This window comes from Fulmarus glacialis, unplaced genomic scaffold, assembly GCF_000690835.1.
Source record: "Fulmarus glacialis isolate BGI_N327 unplaced genomic scaffold, ASM69083v1 scaffold17886, whole genome shotgun sequence".
NCBI classification, from domain to species: Eukaryota; Metazoa; Chordata; class Aves; order Procellariiformes; family Procellariidae; genus Fulmarus; species Fulmarus glacialis.
In genome coordinates, this window is record NW_009216400.1 from 2,267 (window position 1) to 22,637 (window position 20,371).

The 20,371-nt window shown below is 38.5% G+C and overlaps 1 protein-coding gene across 1 annotated transcript in view; it reads left to right on the forward strand.

Annotated features, from left to right (window-relative positions):
- Nucleotides 1-1,071: 1,071 nt before the first annotated feature.
- The window catches only part of TMPRSS7 (transmembrane protease, serine 7), a gene marked incomplete at its 3' end in the record, with an annotated part of 28,585 nt that continues 9,285 nt past the window's right edge, over nt 1,072-20,371 (forward strand). The window contains 11 exon segments of the mRNA XM_009579297.1: nt 1,072-1,188; nt 1,190-1,279; nt 4,582-4,780; nt 5,622-5,752; nt 8,157-8,224; nt 8,997-9,190; nt 10,082-10,120; nt 13,540-13,768; nt 15,183-15,313; nt 16,573-16,685; nt 18,329-18,435. Coding sequence (XP_009577592.1) covers nt 1,072-1,188; nt 1,190-1,279; nt 4,582-4,780; nt 5,622-5,752; nt 8,157-8,224; nt 8,997-9,190; nt 10,082-10,120; nt 13,540-13,768; nt 15,183-15,313; nt 16,573-16,685; nt 18,329-18,435 — 1,418 coding nt within the window.

A 20,371-nucleotide genomic window follows, 5' to 3' on the forward strand; every position in this document is an offset into this window, starting at 1 on the left:
AATAAATTAACAGATTTTCCTGTGCTATTAAAGCATTAATAAGGCCCAAAGGTTAAAGTATCTCTTCATATGGTTAAAATATGTTGCAGAACAAATAACAAACAATGACTGAGGACATAAATATTGTGCTTCAGGGCATAAGCCAAAGACTAACACATAGACAAGAAATATTTTAGTTTACAAGTATGTTATCTAACTGTAGGATTTTTTTGCCTTGTAGTTGAAGTCATCTATTGCTATTACCGATGGAGCATGGATTGCGCCTGGAGCTCACCTGTTATGAGATCTGACTACATCTTTTAAATTCTATACCTCTACCCTACTCACTACTGTGTTGCTAAAGTTTTTATGATTGTTAGTCTACGTTTTATATCTTTAAAGATAAATTAATAGAAGCTGTATTTTTTATACTAAAAAGTTGGCATTTCTCCAGTGCTATTTCTGAAGTTGACCCAAGGAAGGCATTGAGATTGTTAATCACTTAAAAGTAAAGACAGCTCTATAGTTAGCATCCATTGAGGAAAGTACTGTTTTACATCCTCCATAAATATTTAATTATCAAAGAAAATACGATGGAACTGTTATGGTACAAGTGACTTCCTGCATCTGATTACAAAAAGGATTCTCAGTTTGAAGCCTGATCTATTTTATCAATACAAAATATGTTGCCTGGAGCAGCTTATTTCTCAGTTACAATAAAATAACCAAATTTGAGTGTTCAAAAGGCATATTACAAAACCCTAGAAAAGAGTCAAAATGCTCTTCTTGGTTTGAAATTGTTATCTGCTATTTGCAGCAGTCTTACTCAAGGTGCTTAAATTTATTTTCCTTCTTTTAGTTGCATGATTTTGCTCTCATATTTACATTTTACTTGCTACTTCTCTTGTTTATGGCAACTAATTTTGTGGAGTTTTAATGATATACAGATTTTAGCACTGTGATTTTGTTTTAACAAGTTGGAGTCTATTTCAGCTTAAAAAGACTACAAAAGTCTATTTATTAAGTCCGAATTTGATGTCTAAAGTTACTTGATAGCATCCTTCTAATATTCACAAAAGAGCAACAGGGCAGATGAGATTACAACTGGAAACTCACCGAAGTAAATTGATGCCTCGCTTGGTCCTGGACATTGCTGTTAGCTGTCTTTAGCTTCAGAAGTAGACGTGGTGCCTGAGAAAAGGTGTAAGGCTCTTTTTCAGCTGGGACAAGCAATAAAATAAATTCTGCTGGAATGGATGAAAAAAATGATCACCCAGCAGCTAAACCTGAAGAACTAAGTGTAAGTAGGTGACTTAAGCATTCTTGATTTCATACACTTCTTGACACTATTAGATCTCTTATGATCTAATTCTCAAGTATTAAACTTAACATCCTAGTTGGATTTGTTATAACTTTCTATTTTATAACTCAATCTGAAAATGCCAACATACGTTTGTATACCTTCAGATTGCTAGTAACATGTATTTTCATACAACTGAAATAATGAGAATGTCAGTGTGACAAGAGGAAAAGCTTATATTGGTGGCATGGCAGCGTGTTTTTCCAAAGAGAAATCAATTTCTGGGCAAGAAAGGCAACAGTAAAGTGTTTCGCTTTTCCCTGAGAAGATACAGAAGGGGATTATTGCATGAGCATTAACTCATGACAAAGAAGCAATTAAATAATTCAGTGTATGTTGATAGTCGAATTGCAATTTTAGCTGGAAACTAGTTCTAGACTGCAAGAACTAAGTTGCAGTAGAGAGGAAAGCTGAATTAACAATTGTGATCCTTACTGAGGTAAGGGAACAGCTTAACTTTGCCTTTGTTTTTCTTACTATAAAGTGTTTATGGTAAACTAATATAACCTATGGAAATATTTAAAATGTAGACCATAGCATTCAATATTCCTATGAATCCTGTGTAGTAGAGAACTTTGCCATGCAAACCTTGATACATGAAGTGCATTTTTTAAAATAAGATTAGAATTGCGGTAAATGCAATGAAGGCATTAGCTGTTTCAAGTGCATACTTATAGTCCAGTGATGTAGATCTTGAGCAGTCTTTAACGATCCTTGACAGGAACTTTGTATCTAATTTTTAAGAATAAATCTGTCTGGTTAGGTCTACAGTTACAAAAATGAATGACATGGGAAAACTTAAATATGAAATATTCTTGAGGGAACCTTGATGAAAGTGGCCCAAATTTCAGATGTCAGAACTGAGCATTCATTCAGCTGTCTCAAGCTGTCCTATTGGACACCTGAGTGTGTAAGGGAACTTTACATGACAGTGCAGAGCTTTAAACAAACAGATAGGCAATTTGGTTTTCATCCTTAAACAGAATTATACTCAATAAGGTTTTTAAAAAATACAGAAGACAGGCAAATTGAGTTCTTCTTGAGAACATGCAAAACAAGTGCAGTTAATTACCTAGATAGAAGATAACAGTCTGAAATCTTCCAGTTCAGTGTTTTCATGTTTTGTTTGAGGAAATTGTAAAGTGTACTACTGGGTTTTATTACTCTACTTGTTATTACTCATTACTCTTTTTTCTTCTCATCTTTGAACATCCTCAACTCTGAGGTCAAAGATTGCTAGCCATTGTATTTGACTATGGGACTGGCAGGATATTTGTGATGATGTTGTTTATGCTCTCTCTGTGAGGGTACAAAAAGCTCTCTTATTGAAAGCATAATATCAGAGAATCATAGAAAAATTTACGTGGGTGGAGACTTCTGAAAGTGATCTACCAATCATTTTTTACAAACAGAGCTAACATCAAATCCAGAACAGATTTCTTGTGGCCTTATCCCATTGAGTTTTGAGTATCTCCAGGGATGGAGGTTCCCTGTCCTCTCTGGGCATGGCTCAGGTGCATGGTCCTCATGACGAAATACTTTTCCCCTCTCCTCCCCTCCACCCCCCAGTATGTCCAGCTGGACTTTCCCCTGCTGCCATGCGTGACTGTTGTGGCTGTCTCTTCAACGTGCATCAGTGAGAAAAGTGTGGCTCTGTTTTCTCCATAACCCGCTTTAGGTAGGGAAATCTATAATTAGAATTACTCACACTGACTTTGCCTTCTTGTCTTCTGCTAAACAATCCCAGGGCTCTCAGCTTTTTGCTGTACATCACATCCTTCGGTCCCTCGCCTCTTGGTGGCCCTCCCCTGGAATCTCTCCACGCACAGCTATGCCTGTGTTCATACCCAGTACACTTGGTCATTAATGCCCTGAGTGGTCCAGGAACTTGCCAGCTAACCTCTGCATAGATGAGGCAATGAATTGACTTGAGAAAAGGTGATTGAACCTCTCGCTGATCTCACAACAAAGCGTTTGACTGTCACGCGAGCTCTCCAAACGGGAATTTTATAAAGTGCCAGAGATGTCCCCAGGCAGCTCTTGCTGTGCCTGCAGCAACTGATAGACATTATTTGTATGCTTAAATGCGTTGGTTATCTCCTGCAGAGGAAAATGCCTAGGGGAGTGTCTGGTACAAACAGATTTTCCAGAACAGACCAAACTGTAGATAGATAAAATACTTATAGGAAGTAGAAACTGCTCCTGCAAATGCAGAAATGGTCACATAGTAGTCTTTTGTACCTAGATAAGATGGTCAGGAGATATTTTGGATCTAGCTTTGGAAAATCTGGGACTGTACTTCAAAATAAACTGTCAAGGGGCTGGATATCCAGGTGATGACCTTGTCCGGGTCCCATCCCAGCAAGACCTGTGCTGTGTCCTCCTGTTCACTGGAGGGAACTTCTCAGAGGGAGCTGGACATGCAGGAGGAGGATGTCTGTACTCACTGCTCCTCATCCTGAAAGTAAGCAGAGACTTTTTTCGGAGCAATGAGTGGGTTGAGCCCACTTGTATTGGGATAGTTCTGATCTGAGAAGAAAGTGGCTTTTTTTGAAACAGCAGTGACATTTTGACCGTGGGCTGGGAGGAAGAAATGATAGTGTGCATATGCCTGTTTCTTGGTTCTTTAGCAGTGAAATGACAAGCCATAGTATTGGAAGAAGGATTGACTATTTGAATATCACACTAACCCTTCCCTCCCACTTCACACAAAAGGAATGAATGGCTGAACTTGTGTCTGCTTCTGCAACAAACTTGTGTAAGCATAGAAGCTATTTGGGTCATAAGACACCTTGCTAGGTTATGTTACCAAGCTGTTGGTGAAAAGCTGCAGTTCTGCGGTACTGGTCTGTGTATACAGTACTCAGCTGCAGACAGTGCAAGGTAATTCAGCTTTGTCTACCCTTTGGACTAAAGAGGGCTAATTTACACTAATGAGGGTTGCACGAGTATATTGGCATTCATTCAGATGGTTAATGCTGGGTAGCTGTTTCATGGTGAGCTGTTATCCTAGGGTACATTGTGTTTTTACATCCTTATGCAATAGGGTCTGACTGTTATATTGGCAAGTGTCTGGAAGAAAAGGACCTTACTTTCTGACTGGAGTTTTAAACTGCTACTAAGTTAATGATAGTTGTGTATATGCAAACAGACAAATATGTGTGGGAATCTGTTCTAGTCATTGGTCAGTCATTTGCTGTTAGAAATATTTCACATTTTTTGTTCTCTTTCACCTTTTTTAGGTAGCCAACATCTCAGTCCAAATGGTAGCTGCAGAAGATAAGTTGGCAAAGAGGATTCTGGCAAGGAAAAAACATGGCAAATTGAAATCGAAGAAAAAAGATAAGTTCCTGTGGAATCTTCAAAACAAAATAATTCTCTTTACCCTCATTCTATTCATTTTAGGAGTTGTAACCTGGACATTACTGTGGCTGTTCATTGGTGAGTTGCTGAAAGCTCATGCCAATTTCATACATCACTATAACCCAATAGCACTTTCAGTTGGTTTTAGTATCTCACTTGTCCTGAAGGCTCTTTCTAAAATAAACATGAAACTTTTTAAAATGGGGCCTGAAAACTTTTGAGTGTCTCTGTTAAGACTTCAGACAGTTGAATTAACAAGTAATTATAAGAGCAGGCATAGCTGCTGGCTTTAGGAAGTGTGACTTTTTATTTGAAGTGTTATCCAAAACATTTTTTTTCACATGTGCTAGCTAATGGTGCAGACCTGACAGTTCCTATGAACGTGGTTCCTCAAATTTTGGTTTCCACTGTGTTTCTTGGCCTGTTGAAGGCCAAATTCTTTGTCTTTCATGCAGAATAGATTTAAAGAAATTAAAGGGGAATAAAATATAGAAGGCAAATATTTGTAAAACCTGTAAAAACACTGGACAGGACAAGAAACTATCACTTCTGTGGAATGTTTTCTTCTTGCTTGATGTGTCTAAGTGGGCAGTAAAAGCTATCTTCTCCTCTTTAAACCCCCAATGCTAATATTGCCTAGGATTCCTTAGGGATGCTCCAGAATCTGGATGTTAATATTGCCTTCATTATGCTGGTTCATTTGTATGGTGGTATCTTATCTTGCGTGTAGAACTCAATTAACTTCCATGTTGTGGTACTCATCTAGAACAGTTTGGCTGTGAAAACATAGCGTTCACTTGGTACTCCTTTCCACTGTAAGGCTGAATAGATTAATTTGGTTTAGAATTTAATCAGGAAAAAAATGTCATTATTAAAAAACAATAAAAATATTGGAGGCTAACTGTCTTGTTTCTTGCAGTTCAGGCAGAAAACAAAGATGCATTGTATTTTGTTGGACTGTTTCGTGTTGCCAACATAGAGTTTCTCCCAGAATATAGGCAGAAGGAGTCGAAAGAATTCCTCTCCGTGGCACAGAATGTGCAGCATGTGGTAAGATGAGTGGGCTGCTTGGCTAGCAAAAAGATCAGAGCTGTGAACAAGAGGTGTGACTTTCAGGTGCCATTGAGTCTGCTATGTTCTGCTTTCCCACCCCCAGGGAAACTATGTACAAAGGGTGGCTATCTGGAGGCAGGAAGGAACTGAGTGCTTTCAGCTTGTTAATCACAAAGTGAGTTTTGAAAAGGTCTGTTTGATTTTTACATTTACTAAAAAATTTACGTATTTCCCCCCACAAATTGGAATCTATGAATAGAACTCTACACAAGCCCTGCAAAACTTAATTGCCATTTTTAAGACATTAAACCGATGAAGTCTTTTGCATTTAAATTGGTATCTGCTGCCAGTCTTCTGCCTTAGAGGATCTGTAATTACCCTCGAGTTCTCAAACATATTTACATTTACATTTCCTTCTGATGCCAGGTATTCTAAAGACCATTATTCTTCCCAAACACCTTACATCAGTCAAAGCAGAAGTAGCAACCTGTTATAGGCAGTTAAGGCTGCTCTAGAGTGGGAAGAGAGGGCTGGGAATCTTGGTTAAGAGCAAATTTGACTTTAAAGACATATGGTGTGGGGAGGAAAAAGACATTAACGCCAGGAAATGCAGCACTGTCCACATAAGGATTCAAGCAATAGTAAGAAAACTGCTAAACAAATAAAAAAACCAATAATAATGTCAGATGGAACCAAGAGATTGTTGAATAATTGCTAAGTTTTTGTTATCTTATAATATGAACTCATGTTCCTGTTTTCTAGCTCTATCTTTTTTCCTCCCTTTAAAAGCTGGATCACAAAAGACTTGAAAGCAGGTAGTCTAGTTTTCCTAGTCCTGCATCTTAACGGCTGAAGTGCTTTCAGCCAGGGGTGACAGACAACGAGCACAAGAAGTGTCCTTTCCCCACTCTCCATGGAGCAGCTCTAACCTGCTGTGAGCCCTGTGTCTTGCTCTTGTCCCAGAGCATCCTGCCGTTGTCGCGCATAGGGGAGAGAGTGAACTGTCAGTGTCACCACCTACTGCTTGAACGTAACTTGGAAATTATATTTTTTTGTCTGTAAACTTTGCCTGAACTCACCAACAGATTTTACATTGCTGAAACTGCGCTTCTCAGTGACACGACTGTTGACTAGAATTGTTAGTAGGGATGTGGGGGATTTGGGATTTTGTTTGTTTTTCTCCTTGAAATCCTTTTGTTCATGGCCCAGAGACCTCCAGAGTGGTAGAACCTCTCAAGATAGGCTCCTTTCCCCTTCGATAGCAATATATAAAATCCCTTGTAGCCTAATCCGGAGAAAAACTGAGCTCCACCCGTTTTATTTAGGCCCTTAAAATAATTGTTCAAACTTCCTGTGTCAAACACTAGAAATTAGGGACTAATATTAATGTGATTTTTACAGTCTTTGCTTCAAAATAATCCGTGTTACAGTCTTTTGAGCGTTAATTTTAACCATTAAGCAGCAGGATGAGGTCTGAACAGCTTGAGGTACATGCCACCTTGTGGCTTTAGAAGTGTGCCTCTTTGAACAAGAGGAATGAAGTTATTGTCACACTGGTATCATCACACACAAACAAAGAACTGGTGGAATTGAGAGCTTGCTTTCCCCAGAGGCAGTCCCGCAGTATGAAATGAGCAGAGTTTTTCCTTCTCCGCATATATTACACTGTGTCTTGGAAAGAAATATGTTAATACGAAGCCATTAGTGAAGAAAATAGACACAAACTGAATTGAAATGCAAGAAAATTCCACATAAAAAACCCTGCTTAACTGTGAAGGTGATCAAACACTGGAGTATGTTGTCCAGAGAGGCTGCGGAGTCTCCATTCTTGGAGATATTCAACGGGACATGGCCCTGAGCAACTTGGTGTAGTTGATCCTGCTTTGAGCAGAGGGGTTGAACTAGATGCTCTCCAGAGGCCCCTTCCAACCTCAGTCTTTCTGTGATTCTGTGGAAAAAGCTCTCATATGTGCTGTTAACTGCACCTTAGTACCAACACACGAAATGTTAGGAGTACGTGCTTATTTCCTGAAGACTGGCCCTAAGTTTCAGCATCAGGATAGGGAAGCCCTCTGTGTTTGGGATTTGTTGGGCAAAGAATGTGCATTCTTCTCAAAACTCATTTATTTGGAAAAAGCATTGCTGTAAACATCAGCTGGCCATGGGCAGATTTGATGTTTCCTGGGAATATTGGACTTGTTATGGGTGCATTATAGAGCTGGTCTGTTCATGTCTACTGCTCTGTCTAGCTTGGCTGCTGTATGTCTGGAAATGTGTGCAGATTGCGTATTCTTGGTGGAAAAGAGGATGTTCCTAGGAAAGCCTAGGCATATAACATCTCTAGGTATGGCTGATTTTCAGAAATGCTAAATCTTCATTGGCTTAATACTTTCTCTTTCAGATGAACTTGGTCTACACAACCTCTTCTTTCTCCAAATTTTATAAGCAGTCCACAGTTTCAGAAGTCAGGTAAAACTGTGGTTAATGTAATTGTATTTCTGCTGGGTAGTATGAAATGAGCCCACAATAGAAACCTATTTTTGGTGGTTATGATTTAATCTTTTTGCTATGCACTTGTACCTGTACCAATTCATTTCACAAAAGTTAAGGGCAAACTAAAGTCATATAAGCAGTTCCTTGTCTGCCAGGAGTATAATCTAAGGTAAACAGAAATAATGTCCCTAAAGAGGTTTGGTGATACTTTGGCTGATAAGTCACACAGAAGTTTAACCATTTAAACATGCTGTTAGAGAACAACTCTGTATTATTCACCAAATTGCACATATTTTATAAGTTATGTTATTGGTATAAAACTGTTCTCTATCGACAGAAGAAGGGGAAAATCCCCATACTGTAATAAAGTACATTTATGCTAATATTATGTATGCAATTAATTCTAGAGGATTAGTTACTCCAATCCAATGATCTTTAGGAGATAATCCAGCTCTAATTCAAGTAGACATGATGATTTCCATAGATCTCAAAAGTCAGGAGCCCTCAGGAAGTCAGCCTAGTGAAGATCCCCAACTGGGAGTGAGGAGCGCGTTTGGCATTTTGGGCCTTTTTTTTTTTTTTTTTTTTTTTTTTTAGGAGAGAAAATACATTCAGTGTGTCAAAGCAACAAGGCAAGACAGAAATAAGCCATACCCTTCTAAATTTGTACTTCAGAAGCTTGTGTTGAGAGTCTAGTCTTCAGAAAACTTTCAACATGATGGTAATCTGTAGGACCTTTTTATTTCAGTAACAACAACAATGGAGGCCTCCTTATTCATTTCTGGATCGTATTTGTGGTACCACAGGCGAAAGGCCAAGTGCTGTGTGAGGATTGTGTGGCTGCCATTTTAAAGGATTCCATTCAGACAAGTATCATTAACCGGACCTCGGTGGGAAGTCTTCAGGGCCTTGCGGTCGACATGGACTCCATTGTACTAAGTGGTTAGTATTAGCATATACCCATATCCTTGAGGAAACACTTTGGTAAGCAAACATTTTTATCTTGGACAAGCAAATTCTATAAATAAAGCAAAATCTTTATCCAGCATCTTTAGCTTCTAATACTAAAATTACTACAGAAAAAAAAAAAAAAAGGAAAAGGAAAATCAAAACCAGATTTGAGGTCAAATCAAGGTACAAAGTATCCCTGTGAACACCGATTGCAAAACTTCCTTTACTTGGAGTGCTTATGTTCAAATTCAGGAGCTAAGCCTGACAGCTTAGCCAGCTCAGATTTGGGTCAGTCTGTGACTTTAAAAATATAAAAAGATGAAGGGTTAAGGTTTCCACATGGATCAAACTTTAGCCCCTCCATTGAAAATGAGATTCTTGTCACCCCTTTATTAAAGATTAAGAAACTGATTATAAAGCTGCCCATTCATTAAACAACTCCTGTGCCATTCCTATCTGGGGAGGAAGTATCTGTTTAATGTAATTAGCTACAAAATATTGTATGATTTTCAGCTCTATAAACAAAGGACAGAACAAGCTTCATTCAACAACTCTGTCCAACTGAAAGCTGAAAAAGGCTGTGGCCAAGGGTGAGAAAATGACCTCCTGGGTACCTCTGTCTCAGTCCTTCAGTTAAATTTGACTACTTAATTGACATGCAGTCTCTTCTTGCCTCAGGAGCTAAGATGTCTGGGGACATGATACCTCCAAAGTTGCTTGCAGAATTTACAGAAATGAAGGGGGCTTGGGCAGCCTCCCTTGTTGAGATAGCTGTTTCATCCTGTGTGTTTAGTGTTATGATTAAAGAAGTGTGATTAAATTAAACCCTGAATTCTGGATTTGGGCAAACGAGAAGACTCACACAACTTCTTTTCTGTGCAGCAGGTCTTCGGTCAGATTATTGGTCAACAACGGGAACAGGTAATTCACCATTTTGGCAGCTTCCTGACAGAGGAGAGGTGGAGAACAAAACTTTTAGTTCATGTCTTAGACTCAAAGATACTGTTCAGTGTTGATTTAAGAGGGTTAAATTCAGCCTTGGCATTTATGTCCTGAGTTGCTATAAGAGTGACCAAGAGTCTCACATGCAACAAATACAGAAACTATCTGCCTTTAGTGTGACTGGTAAATTTTTTAGATGTACCTGATGGCATGGTAGGAAATAAACTCAGTCGGTTAGTTGTTCACTCTGTGCTGAAGAGAAGATTAAGCTTTTCTAAACCGGGCAGTACTGACTTTAAATCTCTTTATTGGCTTTTGAGATAAACAATAGCAATGCTTTTGTCCGTTCTTTATCCTCCCTTACTCTCTTTTCTCCAAGGTTAATGACGAGTTTTTCTTTTGAATGAATTCCCTAACAGAAATTAGTTTAAGCAGTTCAGTTTTGCCAGGGTCATGGGAGACACTACTTATATACCTGCTTGGTTTCACAGTGTAAACCTCCCAGTAGGGTACTTTGGCAGTGTGCAGAGACTTTACAAGCAGTAAAAGTACAGCGCATCTATGTTCACTCGTATGTGGAGTAGGTACCTACAAAAAAAGTGCTACTAGGCTAAACAATAGTATACTAATCACCTTTGATGCAGACACCTGATAAGTCTCTGCTGGGCCAGCAATTGTCAAGCAGGTAGGGATGTGTCGGCCTCCCTCGTTCCTTGACACAGGCTTACTTTTCATCTTGTGAAGGTGCACCCTTTCAGTTTTTTAAGGGCTTTATACCTTTCCATGTCTGTATTTGTCTTTTCTGAGACATTAACTTGTACTATTTCAACAATTACATTTCCATCTGTGTTTTCTGCTTCTGTTATCTTGCAATGTTTTAGCTTGCGTACTTTCTCAGAATTCAACAATAACTTTTGTCACTGCAGCCAAGTCAAGGTCTCCTAGTACTGCTGTCCACAGGTGGACTTTGGGTCACAGACCCTGGGCCGTGGTTTGCGATGCTTAGATTGATATCAGCCCATAATTTCTCAAAATTCAAGTCAAGTTTGCTACAGCATTCATTTGCTCAAAACCTTTCCTGACTTAAACTGCAAAGCGTAGCAATATCAGCCTCTGTCACATGTCCTTACACATATTTTAATTATATAAAAGAATTTTGTGCATTGGTGCTTACTTGTAGAGCAATTTCATCTCCCAGTTCAGTGTTCCAGGGCAGAGGAATTAGTACAGTTAGTTTCAATTTATTCCAGAGTGCATTCCCTAAAGGAGAAGAAAATAAGAACGGTACAACACAAATATTGATTCTAAGGCTTTTTTAGGACTTATATGGTATCTTTCACACAAAGGGAGAAAGATGACCTGCCATTCTAGACATCTTTCAGACACTTACAATGTAGTCAACCACAGGTGGCAACTGGTATCTATGAGAAGCGTAGTGCTGGTATGCAATGAAGTTGCAGGGGAACAACAACATGGATTGCCACAGGAGTTGAGAAAGTCTTATAGTGGTGGAATTTCATTTGTTGGGGTACCTTGAGTGTGTCTGCTTAGGACTATAGAATATGGTGCAGAGGTTAAGGTGTTAATGCAGCAGCATACAAGGAAGGTGCATCGCCTGGTTGTATTTTGAGAGCAACAGAGTTACTTTGGCACGAAGCTACACCTAGTTATTAGTTCAGGCACAGCACTGGAGTGCAGATTTGTTGAAGAATGGGTTGGAGAAGGGACTGTCACTCGCATCAGCTGAATCTCTACTTGCATTGCCAGGGTATCTGGCTACGCAGGGTCTGCTTGGGTAAAGACTGTATCCAGCTTTGGTTTTAAACTGGTATGCTTGCACTACTTCTAATTCCAGAGCCAGCTCTGAAATCTCTGCACCATGCTCCTCACCAGCAGTGAGCTCGTCACATTACTAACCACTTAGTAGAAATAATGGTAGTCACATAATTCTGAAGTTTATGATCAAAGCTGGTTTTGTCAGGGGTGAGTAAATAAGCACAAATAACTACTATAAAAAAGAATGTTATTGGGAAGAGATAAGAACAAGAAGGAAGAAGGAAGAACAATGGCTCAGCCAAAGCTTTAAATAGTTATAACTGTAATTCAGCTGAGCGGTATGTGACCCTTACAGATTGTTCACGAACATTCATAGCATTAGTTTCAAGACTGTAAATTAGAAGTGGAAGTCAGACAAAGCCTGCCACTTCCTGTCTTGATTAGCTGCTGGTTAAAAGGCCGATACTTAATCTGAGTCAACAATTGATAGTGAAATTTCACAGTACTCTAATTGGTGTTCCACGATAGTAACTATTTCAGAAACTTGTCTTTTTAATAGGCAGAAATTAATGCAAATATTTACTTTGGATCTTATTCTCCCTAATTTGCATTTTCCTCTTTCTCACCTTTCAAAGAGCTATGTTAAGAGTTTCAGATATGACCAAACAAAAAAATCCCTAAGCTTTTTGCTGAATGGGAGCTGCAATATTGAATTGAAATAAAGACCTCAATATGTTTGACTTGAAAGCAACAATTATTTCAGGTTAATTGTAAATTTGGATGCAAGTAGGGTCATTTTCTGGTGATTCTTATCTAAATTATGGCACAACGTTTTTTGCCTTCTTTCTCTTTTTCTTTTTCTTTTTTTTTTTAATAAACGTATTTTGTAGGCTAAGATGTATTGTTTACATTTCACGGTACTTCCATTTCTAACAGTGACTTCTAATGCTGTAAATGTTTTCAAAGATTGACAGGACAAACTCCTGCTCCGAATTAGATTTTGAACCTGCTTTGAGCAGGGCATTGAACAAGAAAGGTCCTAGCGTCCCTTCCAACCTGAATGAATTGGTGAATCTGAATTTAGTGGTAGCACTTACAGCTCATTTCTCAATAAAATACTGAGAAGCCTCATTGTTTGAACAATAATCTAAAAACCCCAGTGTAATACAAAAATGTAGCTTGATTTTTATTTTGTTTTTATTTTATTTATTATAAATATCCTAATATCTGTAGGGGTAAACAGTTAATTTCTGCCTTGATGAACAATTCCCAGTAAACAATTATTACATTTAAGTACTTTATCCTGTGGGAGCTCCACAGATCTTTGTTAACTGCGAATGCCTGTTGTACAAAATGGCGGTCCTTTTGTGCAAATAGCCTACAAGGACCTATTTACAGCACTGTTTGTAATGTTCTGTAGTTTTATGAATAGACTTTTCCTTGACCACAGACTTGTAACTAATATGCAAACAGCAGCATAGCCTACTTTGTTTTCACATTTAGCAATGCTTTCATATGTTGCTTTAGTTTAAAATTATTTTTAGGATTTTTTTTTTGTACTCTATGAGGATTTAACAGTTTTGTAGTGAGTGTCCAGTATTGAAAATGTGACATTTCTACAGGAACAAATTGTATGTATGATCTGTATGCTGATCACCTACATGAGCACTTTCCTCTGGATATCCATGCTACCTCAGGGGGAACGATCTGCTATTTTAAGCTGATTGCATCAGTGGGCCATCTTATTCGTCTTTCAATAGTATCCCTTCAGATTGAAGCAGATAACTGCATCACTGACTCGTTAACCATTTATGACTCTTTGATGCCAATCACACATAAGATGCTGTACCGGTGAGTATAAATTTTCATTGAGAATTCATTGACAATTCTTTTGGTTTTTTGTTGGGTTTGTTTTTTTTTTTCTCTGTAGATTTGTCAACTGCATTTTTGGTGGGTTTTGGTTTGTTTTGTTAAAAATACTCTGATCTTCATCCGTTATGCACACATCACCTGGCAAAAGAATTTTTTTTTTTTTTTTTTTACAAAAGTGGAAAAGTTGATCTTGCTAATAAAAGAAACAGTTAAATATTCTTTAAATTCTTTTTTATTCTTCAACTGGAGTGCATCTTCACCTACCTGCAGAACTATGAGAAGTTCACTCATTATTGGGTGGAATTTTCTGTTTCTTATCAGGAAACAGATGCTAACTAGAAGAAAATATCAAAATTTCCTTCCCTAAGCAAACTTTTCTTCCATATGAAGATTACAACTCTTCATATGAAGACTGACGTTCTAAAACTAAGTCTCGTGATTCTTTGGATACTTACCGCCACTCACCAGTTCAGCGCTTTTTTTAGCTGCTCTATTTGAGTAGTTTAGAGGGTTATTAAAATCTAGAGTTAAAGCTCTGATGCGTTGAGGGAAGTGGACTATTTTTTATTTATTTATTTTAAAATTATTTTTCTATTTTTTTTTCTATCTTTAATGATGCAGTAGGCTTGTTTGGGGATTTTTTGTTTGAAATTCCTGGTTACTAGTTCCATAGGGATCTGTCATACCAAAAGATGAAGACACCACCTCCATCAGGTAGAAAGAGGTCCGTGTTTTGACCCCTGAAATCCTTTTCTCTGGCCTGTCAGTGTGTGTATAAGCCTCAAAAAAGAACATTGGCTTTTCAGTCCTCTTCGAGAGCTGTGCTCTAGTAATCTGAATCACTCACTGACTTGTCTATGAAACAGCAGATGGTGTTCACTTTCTTATTAGTATCTGTAGAGGACTGAGGATATCTGCTAGGTAATGCGTATGGAAAGTAACATTTTTTTAATGAGATTAGTTGATTGGCTCAGGTTCTTAATTTCTGACTTGAAGAATAACTTGCCTGTCTTTCCCACTCCCCAAGCTAAATCTGTTGGTCTAATAAAATACATTTTCTCTTTCTACAAGCCTTTCTTTACTATTGGCTTCATTCATTTTTGCTTGGAGTGAAGGCTGAAAGTCAGTATTATCTCCTAGAGCTAACCATTCCATCTTCCTTTTCATGTTTGCAATTTTTTTCTTTTTTGTAAGAAGTGACTTTCCAATACTGAGTTTCTAACTGGCCTTGTAAACTGGTACTTTTGTGTTTAAGAGCATGGAGTTTTTACTAGGCTTTGAAGTAGGTAAGCTCTGCACCAGTGGAAAATTTGTGCACAGAATGAGAGCAATGTTTTGGGTTTTTGTTTTTTACCGAGTGCTTATGTGTGTACTCTCCTTTCTTCCCCCTCAGAGCTTGTGAACCAGCCGATTCACTGATGTCACTTGTGTCCACAAATAATCTCATGCTGGTAATGTTTAAGGCAGTACAAATAAAGAAACGGAAGGAATTCCATGGCTATTTTGAGGTCATTACACAAGAAAGTAGGTTTGTTCTGTGTTTGGAAATGTGTTTATTGTATTGTTTCTGTCTAAGATCCCAAAGTGGCTGTCATGTTCCTATGGATAAATGACTCCTGTATCTGTTTCTTTTTTTCTACATGCCTGTCTCTCTCCTTCATCTCCTCTGCATTAGTGAGTGTCTGTCTTCCTCTGGATTAATTTAATCTGTGCAGATTAGCTGTCCTTAAGTGAAATACGAAGGGAGAAGGCTGAATCCAGTACTGACTGAATTCAGTTGGTCAGGACTGCAATGTGCCAGTAGGTGGAGTTGTTATTCCAGCAGTAGCGCTGCTTTGGCCTCTCTCCTGGTTTGAGACTCAGTGATGACGTTAAAGGTGGAAGGAGTTCAACACTAAAAAATGCTTTCAGAAAATAAAACTTCAATAGCTTTGTCTGCATTTTCTGTCGGTTCCTGCCTCCTCATTAACACAAAGGAGTCAGTTATGTTTGTGCATCAAGTCCATAATCAGCTTTTTGTTGCTTTAAGCTTTAGGAAGTGGTTAGATCATAGTCACAAATAGTACAAGGAACATCATGCTAGTAGCACAAGGAGAAAAATCTAACACAATCCAATGCAAGGAAATTCAAGCTGCTCAAAAAGATGCTCCATACTTTCCATGTTGAGAGTAATTAAGCATTAAAACACCATCATAAAAGCATGTGATAAATTCTCCATCATAAGTAACTTTAAATTCAGGGCTTTTATTTTTGTTTGTTTGGTTGGTTTAAATTCAGGGCTGGGTTTTCTTTGTTGGTTTCTGTGTGTGTGTATTTTTTTTTAATTAATTCCCTAAATCCATTAAGCAGTCATAAAAGGAAGTTTTGGCTTCCAGGAGGCTGATTAGATTAGCGCGTTGTCCATTTCACTTCTAACTAGCTTCATTTTAAGACTAGAGATCCTCAGGTACTACTGCAGTGTGGATGTCTTGATGTGCAACACTGTTCGCTGAGACTTGTTTGCAGAACTGCCTTCGGTGAAATAACAGGTATAAAACTTCACAATGTTTTCTCCTGGTCCTACAGAGCCCAGCGAGCATTCCTAGATTTTTACATCCCCGTCTGTCTGTCTGCATCATTGGAAAAAGTATCTTTTTACAGCTTGAACCCAGATAAATATAATTCCTAATCTGCCCTGTTCTGCAGTGGAAGACTTCAGATAAATTTGGATGCTTAGCCCACGGAATAGCTTTGCTGGAAATATATTAAGGTTTACAAACTTTTGCCTCCTTTTTTGACCCTAGGGTGTGGAAAAGCAATAGTGACAAAAGAGAAAATTGGCTATGAAGGGAGAATCACAAGTCCCTATTATCCAAGCTATTATCCTCCAAAATGTCTTTGTGCGTGGAACTTCCAGGTAACATGAATCTCTTTCTCTCATAGGCACTGTTGTGTGTTTTGGGCACACAGAACCTGTAAGTATAGCAGAAACAACTGTGTAAGCAGTAACCCTGCCAGATGTGGCAGTTTATAGAAATGACATAGATGAATAACTGGCTGTGCTCAGGTTTTTTTGTGTTGGGTTTTTTCTTTTTTTTCTGTGCATTTATTCTAAATGAAGAGAACATAGTTCCTAAGCTTTCCTATTATAAAAGTGAAGAGCTGAGATAAGTTTTGATGTTTAGCCTGCAGAATTGCTTCACGGCAGAGAATGTAAGACTTTAAGTTTTTAATTCCCTTCTTCTCATCCCCCAAAATTTGGAAAAAAAGTATGTACAAAAGAGTCCTCTAACCTAGTTATTACTGCCACTTCTCTGATAACTCTTCTCAGTCTATTTTGTTATGCTTAATAAATTGAATTTTTGTCTCCTAAGATGTTCTGTCCTATCAGCACAATCCCACAGACTGTTTTTTCTTGGTGTCCTTTTTCTGCATCTTTTCAGGTACTTGCCTGAAAGCAAATGACCAGAAGTTTACATCTGTTTAAAATAGTTCTGTCGTGCCTTCTCTGATGACATTAGTATTTCCCTATTGATGCTGCTAAAATATGATCTTTGACTTATGGTTTGCCCTTGGTGTTTTCCTCTCTAAAGAATCCGGCAATGGATACAATGCCGTCACCGGTTACCCATCTTTCTGCTTAAGCTACTCATGTCTGGTTAAGTTAGTGGTTGCCCACGTTGAATCACACCAATCTGAATGGAATCCAGCTAGCCATGACCTACAGCCTCTTCCTTTTCTAGGAAGCTAAGGCGATTACTTTTTTGTTGAACTTCAGGTCTTCAATTAACCCTGGACTTCTGAGGGAAAAGTTTCTGGACACTTAACATGAGCACCCCCAAGACTTATTTCTCAAAACAGTTTAATTTCCCAGTAGTTCAATGATGAAACTTCCCTCATTTCCCAAATATTTTCTGTAAGAGAGAAGGAGAAAAATCCCCATTTCTGGATTCCTGTCCTGAACCAGCCCTTGTTTTTAAAGGAACATTGCCTTGTCTTGCAAAAAGGTTCTGTTCCTTTTAATAAAGGAAATTCTAATTAATTATGAACCTTCATGATAACTGCTGGGCTTAAAAATCTTTTGTAAAATGCTAAAGAATGCTTGACTGAGCAGGTGCTGGCAGAAGACTACAATATTGTGGTAGAAACAGCTCCTACCATTACAAAGGTGACACAGGTATTCAGTGCAGTATCTTAGCTAACAATCCGCTGGGGCTGTGTGTCCCTACACAAGTAAATTTGGATGTGTCTGAGTGCTTTGATCTTGATACAAAAGCTGCTTTCTATGACCAGTGGCTTTTTGAAGATGAAAGGAGTGTTGGCTAGAGGGGGAGAAAGCCTGCAGCTGTGGTGAGGCTTTGCCAACCTTTGCTTTTACTCAAGACTGGATAGCTGGCAGATGTCTCAAGCGCTGGCTGTTGAGCGGCAAAGTCAGCACAGCTCCCAGAGCGTGGCATTGCCAAGCATCGTAATTGCTGAGATAAATCTAAAGACTTTCATGTACTATGTCCACAAAAGGAAAAAGAAGACTGCTTGCACTGTCTGTCTTGCTCACAACAGACTCCACAGAAAAGCCTGGGTATAGCTCTGAAGTTTCATAACTATACCATCAGTGAGAAGAATATTAAAGGCTGTGAGCGAGGATGGTGGAAAATTAATGAACACATGTAAGTACTTCTGCTTGGGTTATTAAACTAACATTACCAAAATAAACCTTCCCATCACTACTGCAGCTCACTCAGAGAGTTTCCACAAAGACAGAGATACTTCACTGGTGTCTCATACCATTCTTTCACTTTGGCTGATGATGTAACTGAATCTTTGTAAAACATACATACATATAAAAAAAATTTCTGATGAAAAGCACCAGAACGATGAAAACAAGAGTCTTTGGTACTCTCTGGAAAGAAAGAAATGGGAGGAGTTGGGTGAAGGCAGGTGTCATGTGAACCCTAAAATAAATCTGGGGTTTCTGGGATCATCAAAAAAGGTCTGTTAAAACCCTTTTAAGTGTAACTTAATTCTATGATTGCTCACGAGGACACCGAACCTAATTAACTTCTCAGTGAAAGCTATTACAATGAGATTATTTGGAACAGAAGAGTAACTGCTTCCACATTCCAGTTACTGGATCTTGAAAGGGAAACCACACAGATTGGCTGCCAAGGTACCACTGTATTTCTTAATTGGTTTTTATTAAAATGTTGCTGCTATTTTTTTATTAAAATAAATTAAAATTGCTGCTTTCCCGTGCATGTTGTCCACCCATTTTTTTCTCAATTTTTTAAGTCATCTTTCAATCACTGGATGATGAGACAAGATTAGATTTAGGATGTTGGAATTTTAATTTTTTTTTTTTTAAAAACTTTATTCAAATGGAAATCTCAGTAAGATCAGACTTGAAACGGAATTTCTGAACTCTCTACTGAAACTAAGCAAAGTCAGTCAGCCCTTTAAGATTGTAACTGACAGAATTACAGAGAGGACAAAAAATTTCCTCTATTCTTTGATACCATGTTGTACTTCTTATATAGAGAAAATTCAGTTTGTCTGAAGCTCCTAAAATTGTGCCTTGATGGGAATTCACTGCTGGACTAGATAAGCACATGAAAATGCCAGTCAAAACAGACATTTGGTGTGTTTGTGGGGTTTTTTGGTGTTCTTTTTATGACACAATTGGAAAGATTTGAGATATTAAGGATGGCTGAGATACGAATCAAATAAAGGCAAAATCTTGAGAAAAAAAGACAGTGGTGGGTTCATATTGTAAGGATTCTCTGTATGAAAGAGCAGCTTTTAAATAAGCCTACCTACTATACATTCCACAGAATCAAATGTCAGAGTATGACCCTTAGAAATGCACTGGGGTTACTTTTGAAGTACTGCACAGAAACACAAGCTCCTGATTTATCTTAATCTAACCAGAGACACTGAATGCAACCATGCGGTTCTTCCTCGTCTTTCTTCCAGTGGACAGGCAAAATGTTCCTCTGACTAGTAGAGGAGTTACTGATGAACTGCTTTTGCTGAAATTCTCATAGCCAGAAATACCAATGAATCTCGGTCAGCAGACCGTTAGAGGTTTATGTGAACAAAGAGGTTGCCAGTGTTTTATTTTTCTTAAAGCCATTGGTGTAACATCCCATTGTCTCTGCTACAGGATGCATGTATCTACTCATCACCTGAAAAGGTATCCCACTCCCTGCTTCAACATATGGATCCCCTTAATTAGTTTCTCTCTGCGGCGATGGCACAGAGTTACAGATGATGCCTTGTAACCTCCATTTGCCCTGGACCTGGAGAAATGGCTAGTAAAACACCAGTAGAAGGCTCCTAAGGATCTGTAGCTCTGTCTTACAAATCCCACAAGCATATGGCATTTCTCACTGTGTACAGGAGATAGCTTCCTTGATGTAGCTGTTTCAGCTCTTCCACAGATGGACAGGAGCTTCCTCTACTTCTTGCAAGATGAGGTTGTTTTATGTGGCTGAGAAGTAGCCAATGCAGCCTGCAATTTTTTTTAAATGGTGCTAAGGTTTGTTGGAGGGAAGTTGTCCAAGTCATTGACAAAAGAAGAAACGTAGAAAATGTCTGTGGGTTAAA